The sequence below is a fragment of the Vigna umbellata genome, chromosome 1 (assembly GCF_029865625.1).
Source record: "Vigna umbellata cultivar VRB3 chromosome 1, Vumbellata_1.0, whole genome shotgun sequence".
NCBI lineage: Eukaryota > Viridiplantae > Streptophyta > Magnoliopsida > Fabales > Fabaceae > Vigna > Vigna umbellata.
The window spans coordinates 59,956,904-59,967,658 of record NC_142165.1 but is presented as its reverse complement, the minus strand read 5'-3'; the positions used below and the strand labels follow the sequence as shown (position 1 = coordinate 59,967,658).

General features: G+C 33.6%; 1 protein-coding gene across 3 annotated transcripts; it reads left to right on the top strand.

Moving 5' to 3' along the window:
- Window positions 1–490: 490 nt before the first annotated feature.
- On the top strand, window positions 491–10,438 carry LOC124844950 (potassium transporter 11-like). 3 transcript variants are annotated; one of them, XM_088103940.1, is made up of 9 exons: window positions 491–856; window positions 1,182–1,499; window positions 2,393–2,618; window positions 3,108–3,353; window positions 4,742–4,792; window positions 4,920–5,180; window positions 5,297–5,464; window positions 6,812–7,066; window positions 9,203–10,438. In XM_088103940.1, the coding sequence occupies exons 2-9, from the start codon at window positions 1,374–1,376 to the stop codon at window positions 10,243–10,245; spliced, it is 2,376 nt and encodes a 791-aa protein (XP_087960066.1). In that variant the 5' UTR covers window positions 491–856; window positions 1,182–1,373; the 3' UTR covers window positions 10,246–10,438. The 3 variants fall into 3 exon arrangements, with proteins under 3 accessions (XP_087960066.1, XP_087960067.1, XP_047177925.1); XM_088103941.1 differs by having other exon boundaries at window positions 491–879; window positions 4,751–4,792; XM_047321969.2 differs by having other exon boundaries at window positions 491–879.
- The last annotated feature ends 317 nt before the right edge of the window (window positions 10,439–10,755 follow it).

Below are 10,755 nucleotides of genomic sequence, written 5' to 3'. Positions count from 1 at the left end.
CTTTTAGTTTTTAAAAATATTCAATTAACTTATTTTTATGACATTGATATTAAACTTCTATTAAAATTTATACACCCAATCATTCTATTAAAATATAAAATTAATTTGAATATTTAGATTTTTTAAATATATTTGATGTATAAATTTTAACAAAAGTTTAACATTAATCTAATGAAAACAACCTAATAAGATTTTTTTAAAAATTAAAATATTAAATTAAACTAAATAAAAATTAAAGATTTAATTAAATTTTTATAAGAGTACACAAATAGAATTTAACCTAATATTTAATAATAACGGATAAAAGGACAGCACGATGGTAAAAAGTATAAAAGTAAAGAGAAAATAAATAAAAAATAATAATACAAAAACAAATAATAATAAAAAGTTACTCTTTGGTCCCACATCCACGTCTCTCTCTCTCTCTCATCTCCCTGTTCTACATACTCGCACATTCTCTCTCTATATTATAGTTTGGAAATATAATACAACTCTATAGTTTTGTTCTTCTGGGTTTGTCCCTCTCTCTCTCTCTCTATCACTCTGAGATTTTTTGTCTGCTAGCTTTCAAGAGAAAATAGTTCTCACTTACCGTAAAAGGCTAATACAAGCTCAGCAGAAGGACACTCTATTTCTGTTCTGTTGCAATCTTCATTTCCAGTGAAGAGCCTTGCATGTCTTTGCTCATCCCTTAAATTTTCAGGACTCAGATTGAGATGGATTTTTAGTTTTCAAGACCTGGGAGGAACAAAAGAAAACTTTTTTCAGACACTTCACTTTGGAAATTTCAGCAGCAATTATCAGATTATGCGACGACTGGTGGGGCTTGGATCAGATAACACCTGCAAACAAGAAGGTTTCCTGTTTTTCATCAAAAGGGTATAGTTGCATGGACCAAATTTGTGTTTCTCAGTTACAAAATTTACATTTTCATTAGGGTATTTTTCTGATCAAGATAATTTTCAATCTTAATTTGTATTCTACCATGCATATGTATGTAGGCTTGGAAAAGTTTGATACTTTTTATCCTAGTTTCTGATTAAGTTTTTGGTAGTCCGAGCCTGGTCAATATAAGGGTGTAAATTTTTGTGTTGATTTTCGTTTGCAAGTTGGCATTTTTTCTCTCATCTTTTTTTCATAGATGCTATGGACTTCTAATTCAATTTTTGTTTCTTTTCCAGATGTTTTAGGGTGGTTTGGATCCGTGGTTGCTGTTGGCATGGATTTCAAGTGACTTTAAATTTAAGGCCCGAAGGTTTTTCTGTCAACTTTTTCTGTTTAATTTTCTTAAGGGGTGTAGCGACTCTTGAAAAAGGAGAACATAAGGCTGAATAGCTGTACCGGTTAGAAACTTACAAGTATCTGAGCTGAAAATGAGTTCAAGAGTAGATACTGATGAAGATAGTGATATCAAAGGTAGCATGTGGGATTTGGATCAGAAGCTTGACCAGCCTATGGATGAAGAGGCAGGAAGGCTTAAAAATATGTACAGAGAAAAAGTATGAAGCATCATTGCACCTTGGTTTTACATTCTTTCTCTTACTGAATTTGTCGTGTCATTAATGTTAACTCTTGGGGGGTGAATGCAATTGATAATTTATAACTATGGTTCTTTCTTAACTTGTACAAAAATTAATAATTGCTATGTTGAATTGTCAATCCAACATTAAAAGTTTAACTAATGTAGCTATCCTCACTTAGGCAGCTCTGACACAACCGTGTTGTTATGCCTTGGTTGGTCATGGTTTGAATTAGGAAGTATTCTCTTTGCAGCATACAGTAACCCTAATTTTGTTTGTCCGCTCTTATTATTAGTTTCAGTCCACTTAAATTGTATTCTTAGTTGCTATTGTCAAGGACTTCATTAGAACACAAATTAAACGAAAACTAGTGTTTTCCTTTTAATCAAGAAAGATTTTCTGCTTTTAAAGGCACTACGGAGCATATATTTGAAACCGGTCAGCAACTGTACTTTGGTTGCAAAGTCAAGGTTTTTGAACTCTCTACAACTGCAATTGGGGCTGCACCAGCCACATTTGTCCACAATGTCCTACAATATCGAGATTTGTGATGAATTTGAAACCGTATTTGTCTTGTTCAATAGGCAAATACTTAGAGCAATTGCAGTTGGGGCTGCATCAACTGCGTTAGTCTGCAATTTTTCCATAAAATCAAGGGACAAACTGAATTGTGCCTATGGCCACAACTGTAACAACAATTTGAAGCCTTATTTAAATGGAAAATACATAAAGCAACTTGTGTGTGTAATGTCAATTTGATAAGGAAATCCAGCTATTCTGGTGTTACACAGATTACAGAGCGCAGATAGCATTAATAAGCTGTTAAGTGATTTGGTATGGAATTCTTTGTTAACACAGTTTTATTTGTTCAGAAATTTTCTGCACTGTTGCTCCTGCGGCTTTCATTTCAGAGTCTTGGGGTAGTTTATGGAGACTTGGGCACTTCACCCTTGTATGTTTTCTACAATACATTTCCTAATGGTGTCAAAGATCAGGAGGATGTAATCGGAGCTCTTTCTTTGATTATTTACTCTCTTACCTTGGTACCACTCCTCAAATATGTTTTTGTTGTATTAAGAGCCAATGACAATGGGCAAGGTATGGATTATTTTGTTCATTTGTGGTGTATATGTTTAAGATAATACTTAGTATAAAATTATAACTTTTCTATGTGAACAACTCAGCTTCGTGAATCTGGTTTTAATGATATTTTCTGTAAAGAAGATTCGCACAACATACACCCTGTACTAAATATTTGTATCCCAATCTGAAATGGGAGGGATATCCTAATACCAGAAAAAATTACCCCTTGCTTTATGCCTTCCCTTGGATATCTGCAGTATTTTATTATTCATTGTTAAAATTCCTTATAAGTATATCAGATTCACAGTTTAGTGAAGAATGATGATGTTTCATTTTTCACTTACAAGTGTCTTGTTAATTGATAAATTATCCAGTTTCCTTTCATAATTTTAATTAAATTCACAAGTTTTTTTTTTTTTTCATATAGGTTGCATTAGATAGATATGCTTGCTTCAGACTGCTGATCTTTAATGAAGTTTAATCAAACTGACATTTGTGGAACAGGTGGAACATTTGCACTTTATTCCTTGCTTTGCCGACATGCAAAGATAAAAACCCTTCCCAACCAGCATCGAACTGATGAAGAGCTAACGACATATAGTCGGTCTACATTCCATGAAAGGTCCTTTGCTGCAAAAACGAAAAGATGGTTAGAGGAACAAGAATCTGCAAGGAGTGTCATTCTTATTCTTGTTCTTGTTGGCACCTGCATGGTTATTGGAGATGGGATTCTTACCCCAGCTATATCTGGTATGCCTTCTTTCTGCAGCTGATCTTATTCCCATTTTATTAAGAATATTTCAATAATTAGAGCTTGCTTGTTGTTTAGCAAAGATATCTATCAATGCATGTGCTTCTAAATATTATGTGTGCATACATGTGCCGACTTACCAAACTGTGGAAGGTAATTAATCACAAATTCATTTTTTGGGATGACAAAATAGAACAATGATGTGGATATAAATTATTGGTAAAATGACCTTGTATTCTACTTGTAATAATAGAGTAGGCAACAAAGATGTATTTAAAACTGAAGCTTGAGAGGGACAAGGAATTCCTGATCTTAGTACACTAAGAAAACCTGTGTTCTTTCTAGTTGGTTCATTACTTCTTACGAGTATGACTTTCGATTCATTAGATGCGTTAGAATAGATTCAGAATAGGTTAAATAAACATTATTCAAATGCTGCTTTGGGTAGTACCTAACTGTAGCTAGGTTTACTTGTCTTTTAATTTTTCCTTTTTCATCATCATATCACAGATCTGTTGTATATAAACATGAGCACCTAAGAGAGACCTTTTCTACTCTCAAAATATATTGTTGTCTCTTTATTTTCTCAAGTAGATGTATTATTACTGATTGTCATGTGCCTAGTTTCAATTTTCATGTAAAATACAACTTTTCTTATGTTTACCACCATATATGTGCAAAATACTCTATTTTATTCATCACTTTTCCGTTATCTGATTCCCACACCATATGTATACTTTAGAAAGATTCTGAGAAAACACTATGCTGTAAGGATACAATTCATTTGAAACCTGTAAGGATGTAGTATTATTTTTTTTTTCTCTTGAAAGACTACAGCAGGATAGTCGGCCTGTTGATATTCCTATTTTGGTAATTTTAAGGCTTGATTTGGTAGAGGGAATTTTTTTTAGCTTAAATATCGTTATAAATTTTAAATTTCAATCTGGCATATCTTCTTTGCTTGATATGTCAGATGAGCTTGAGTTCATTTTAGTCTAAGGTGATCAAATGATTCAGAAATTACTAGAAAGGGAGAAATTAAAGCAAGGTGTTATAACATAACGGATCTTTGAAAATTTTGTTTTCACCATTTCATATACAAATCTTTCAAAATATAATAAACATAATGAAGATAAAGTGACATGTTTGTAGTAATGATACAGAAAATAAACACTTTTTTTTTCTTTAATTTCTGAAATCAAACAAGCCTCTACTTCTTTCTTGAAGAAAAAAATTCCATTTAAGTTTGATTATGTTGTGTTGCAAATTTGCAAAGGAATCCTTACCAAATTTTATTATTGCTAACAGGTTTTTGTTTTCATAGTATCAGCTTTAACAAACTCCAGTTATTTTAAGAAGAGATTCATAACCATATCTTTTGTTGTAGTTTTATCAGCTGTTGGTGGCATCAAGGTAAACAAGCCTACAATGAGTAGTGGTATGTTCCTTTCCTACAACTATTATAAGATATTGTTTTAAGTGCTACTTCTCTGTGTGCAAGTATTTATTGCTTGAATTCATTTTAAGCTCATAGGTCTTGAAAAGCTTCTTTCTGTCTGATATAGGTGTTGTAGTGCTGGTTGCTGTGGTGATATTAGTTGGGTTCTTCAGTATGCAACATTATGGGACCGATAAAGTTAGTTGGCTCTTTGCTCCAATTGTCCTTCTTTGGTTTCTCCTAATTGGAAGTATAGGTATTTTTAACATCTGGAAGTACGGAAGCAGTGTTCTAAAAGCTTTTTCTCCAGTATATATATATCGCTATTTTAGAAAAGGAGGAAAAGAAGGCTGGACTTCCCTTGGTGGGATCATGCTCAGCATAACAGGTATTATTCAATTTCATTGTTATTGATTTCCTTTGCATATTTCAGAATTATTAATAAATGAAGTGACAATTTATAATTTTGCACTGTACAAATTATCTTGTGATGACTTATATCAGGGACAGAAGCTCTTTTTGCTGACCTAGCCCATTTTCCGGTCTCAGCTGTACAGCTTGCATTTACTCTAGTTGTATTTCCTTGTCTTCTTTTAGCCTATTCTGGTCAAGCTGCTTATCTTATGAATAATTTGAGCCATTCTCAAGATGCTTTTTACCGTTCAATTCCAGGTTAGTCATTTTTCACTCTACTGAAATTTTTGTCTGTGAATTGTGATTTACCTGTAGGATTTTGAAAATTTTTGAAAATCCCAGAATCAGTGTTAAATTGATTCCAGAATTATGTGGCTATTATTTGCATATATGTTACTATTAGAATATTTGTTTTTAATTTTTATTTTAGCTACACACCTGTTTACTGGCCTAAGTTTAGGAGTTTATTTTTTTTCTAATTTCTATTTTCTATATTGACAGCTAGCTCTTCTGTGTGTATATATTTTGATTGTCGATGATGAAATAAGGATGTGATACAAAATTATCCCAAAACCTGTTTCAGGAATATATTCTGATAATCAACAGGTGTATTGACACATTAAGAATTGAAAACATAATGGATGCTTCTCTCCTTTTCCCCCTCCTATTTTCAAATTTATGTTAATTAATTTATTATACTTTTCTTTCTATAGGTTACAATGAAATCATTCTTGCGTTTTGCTAGATTTTGTTAAAAATGTAACTTTTCCTTATCAACTCAAATGAATGTAAGCTGATAATACACATCCCAAAAGGACAAAGTCATGCCTTAGTTATTATACTGAGTATATTGAGAGTCATAAATGATGTCTTGTGCCTTTTGGTTAAGTTAGACTTTGGATATACGGGCTATTTCTGTTATATGTGTGTGTGAGAGAGAGAATTTGTATGAGTACTGAAACCTAACCTGTGTTGGTTTTTCTTTTTAATATCTTCTCTGTTTCTATATTAGATAACTAGAATGTCTTGCCTCACAGCACCGCCTCATTTTTCTATTGCAGAATTTAGCAAATCAGGTTTATCATTTTTGTTGAATAATGTGTTTTACAAGTGTTTAGTGGAGATTGAATGTTTTTTGAAGGTTTATTAGGAGTATTTAGTGGTAGTTATGCGACTCTTTATAGTTGTAACTGTTAGAGCACTCTTATAGTATCTAAGAGTTAATTTTAGTCAGTAAAATACCTTTGAATGTACTACAGAATGGAATCAATAGAAAAGAAAAAATATGGAAAGAAATACAATCAAAATAGAGGTCAATTCAATTCTTAAATTATCTTCCCCCTGTTCTCAATTTTATACTGCACAATTTTACGCCTATGGAATACCACCAATTTTATGTAATGGTTACAGTAAATTGTTGGATTTTGAATACCAACTTTCTTGTTTCTTTTCTCATTGCTTGCTTATATATTAGAGCTGCCATGGTATATTTTTGCATATAAACCTATTACAGGAATTGTCTACCTTTTTTGTTTGATGATGCAGATATATTCTCCATTTTTTAATTGTTTATATATTAGATGCTGATTATCCATAGTATTGCAGATAAAATATACTGGCCAGTATTTATTGTTGCAACATTGGCAGCCATAGTTGCAAGCCAGGCCACAATAACTGCAACTTTTTCAATTATTAAGCAAGCCCTTGCTCTTGGATGTTTCCCTAGAGTAAAAGTTGTATATACATCAAAGAAATTCCTTGGCCAGATTTATGTTCCAGATATTAATTGGATCCTTATGGTTCTTTGCATAGCTGTCACTGCTGGGTTTGAAAATCAAAACCAGATTGGAAATGCATATGGTAAGTTTTCCCCTTGCTGAATGTTAAGATGAATATTTTTGTTGCTTTTAGCATGCAAGTGATGTAATTTTTTCAATTTTAGGCTTGATAAGAAGAGAATTGAAAGGATCTTAATACTTCAAAAAGAAAATAAAAAAGAACAAGAAAAATGAGATAAACTTTTACACAAGTCAAAAGATTAGCTTTTGGAGAAGCTAATATGAAAAAGCTTCTACAAAATTAACTTAGGAGAGTCTGTTTGGACAAACTTCTTTATAAAGACTTCCAGAAGAGAGAAATAAGAGAAAAAGTGAAACAAACTTCTCCGTCTCACGCACAAGTGAAAAAATAAAACTTTGAGAAATCATATGAGAAAGCTTCAATGACATTAGGCAGAAGCTAATTTTAACTTATGGAGGAGTCTGTCTCATTTTTTCTTCTTTTTTCTCAATAGAAGTCCTTATGGAAAAGTTTGTCTAAATAAACCATTATACATAAACTAATTCTAGCTTATAGAGAAATTAATTTCATTTTTTCTTTTTTTTATAAGTGCTCATGAAGAAGTTTTATCTAAGCAAACCCTTAGTTTTCTTTTTTTTGTTTATTTGGTGGAAGTATTAGTAAGTAATTTCATTTAGTATCTTGCATCAACTAATGAGCACTACACCTTAGCGTTAACATTACATTATGTAGTACAAACTTTGTGCAGCTTGTATATCCCATTTAGACATATTGATCTTGTCCTATAAGTTTATGTGTGTTCGTTCATACACAAACCCTAGCATTACTGCTTATGCTTTGTGCATCCCATTTGAATATCTTGGTGTTTTTGGCCCTTTATGAAACCCATTTAAATATGCAAGATGGATAATGAGGATGAGCCTTGGAGCAACAGAAAGGTTGCTGCATTGTGACCTGGACGTCACAGGTTCAAGTCCTGGAAACAATTCTGCTTTGTGGGGGGTTTAAGGCTGCGTTCACTTACCCTCCACATACTAGGTGAGAGCCCTGTGCACTGGACCACCCTTTATATTTGTTTGCAAATGTTAAAATGCACAAGAAACATTGTTAGAGGAACAATCAAGGGACAGAACTGTGAAATGGGATTGACTTAAAAACCTCATTGGCCTTCTTGTACATGCACGTATTACGGTGTTTACAAGTGTAGTACATACACTGACAAACCTAGCCTATACTAAGATAAGGTCAAACACACTAGTTATCATGTTTATAAACTCCCTTGCAGCAGGATCTTTGTAGTACCTTTCTTGAGATGATTTTCACTTTGTAGGGTCAAAACCAGCACAGAAATAAGCTTGATGTGTGCTCCCTATGAAGGCTACTGAATGTGATGTGACTCACTGGGTCATACAAATTACTAACAGCTATCAAGAAATAGAGCCTATTTGTGTGAACGGGAATTGACCTGCACCAGCGCAGCAAGGGTTTTTCAATTCAGTTTTAAAATTTGTTTAGGGTAAAGGGATCTACCAAAATATAAATCTAGGTATTCCTTATGGCGTTAGATCAAGATCTCATACCATGTTGGTGGGAATCACAAGAGATGGAGAATTATAAATGGAACCAGTCCAACCACACACCAAGAGAAGCCCTCGTAAAAGAAAATCTAGACAAGAACAGATAAGAGGGGATTAAAAATTCTTTATAAAACTATATAAGCAAAATACAGCAGCTAAAAATAACAAAAATATATCAAAGTTTCTCAATCTCCCATAACTCAATAATTAGGCACACATAGAGAGAAAGAGGAGCAAGAGGTATATGGATATGGGAACTAAATCTTTACCATAAGATCTAACCACGATTGTGTAAGATTAGAGGTGTTTATCTGGAAGGTGGGTACCCTTTATTTTAATCTCGAGAGAATTTATGCAACCAAATATTTTCATATAAACCAATATGATCTCTTCTCAGATCATAATGGTTGAGTAAATTTTTCAAAATAGCCCCATAACATTCTTTCCCTACCTTTCGTATTTTTGTGTTTCAAAACAACACAGTTTAGGAAACTTTGTGATGCTCTTGGACATGTCTAATTCTTTTGTTTTACAGTGTCATTACAGCCTTTCTTCCAGCATGCTAGTTATATTTTGTAATGCTAGGAACTCACTTGTATATTTATCGTTTTCATAACAGGTACTGCAGTTGTGATAGTAATGCTAGTTACAACATTCCTTATGATTTTAATCATGATACTAGTGTGGCGCTGCCACTGGATTATTGTCCTCATCTTCACTAGTTTATCATTGATTGTGGAATGCACCTACTTCTCCTCAGTCCTCTTCAAAGTTGATCAGGGTGGGTGGGTTCCACTTGCAATTGCTGGAGCATTTCTGATTATTATGTCTGTTTGGCATTACGGCACTGTGAAACGCTATGAGTTTGAAATGCATAGTAAGGTCTCAATGGCATGGATTCTGGGTCTTGGCCCAAGTTTAGGACTTGTCCGGGTTCCTGGAATTGGATTGGTCTACACAGAACTTGCAAGTGGAGTGCCCCACATTTTTTCTCATTTCATTACCAACCTTCCAGCCATTCATTCTGTTGTTGTTTTTGTATGCGTGAAGTACCTTCCTGTCTACACAGTCCCAGAAGAAGAGAGATTCCTTGTCAAGAGAATTGGACCTAAGAATTTCCACATCTTTCGATGCGTGGCACGGTATGGCTACAAAGACCTGCATAAGAAAGATGATGATTTTGAGAGAAAACTCTTTGAGAATCTGTTCACATTCGTTCGGCTCGAGTCTATGATGGAAGGATGTTCAGATTCAGATGAATACAGTTTGTATGGACAGCAAATAGAGCATCCAAGAGATGGCCTTTTGCATAACAATGGAAGCACAGTTTCTTCCATTATGGATTTAACAATGTCTTCAGTAGATTCAATAGTACCAGTTAGATCACCACATGACATGAATATTACTGTCAGGTCTTCTGGACAAACAAGCAACCAGACCGAAGTAGATGAACTTGAATTTTTGAATAGCTGCAGGGATGCTGGGGTGGTTCACATTCTAGGAAACACAGTTGTGAGGGCAAGGAGAGAATCAAGGTTCTACAAGAAAATAGCTGTTGATTATATATATGCATTTCTTAGGAAGATATGCAGGGAAAATAGTGTGATCTTCAATGTTCCTCATGAGAGTCTCTTAAACGTTGGTCAAATTTTCTATGTATAGTAAATAGCCCCTGTCCTTCTGTGATTGCCATTTTTTTTGCGAAGTTGAGCTAAGTGTAGCATAAGAACAACTAAACTTTGCTTATGGTAATCAATGTTTCTGTTCGGAGGAATTGACTTAGAAGAATGGTTTTTTGGCAATTATCTCTTAAAAATTGAAACTATTGGTCCCAGATGGCTAACTTGATTTTCAACTCATTTTTCTGTTAAAACTTGGTTGTTTTACTCTTCTTCCATTTCATGCTGCCTAAATCCTTCAGATAGGAAACATGAATGTTTAAAGTAAATTACATCTAAGCAACCAATATAAAGTTTGTTTATTTTCAATACCACTAATACCTTGTGGATTCAGTGAACAGTTCCCACATCAGAGGTTAGATAAGGTGACCACCTGCAAATTATGGGAAAGTTTGGTAGAGTTAACAAAACTTTTCCTAATACATTGCTGATGCTTTTTAAAGCATGGGGGACATAAGTAGAACAAACTCAAAATTATAGGTGAGTTTGGCAC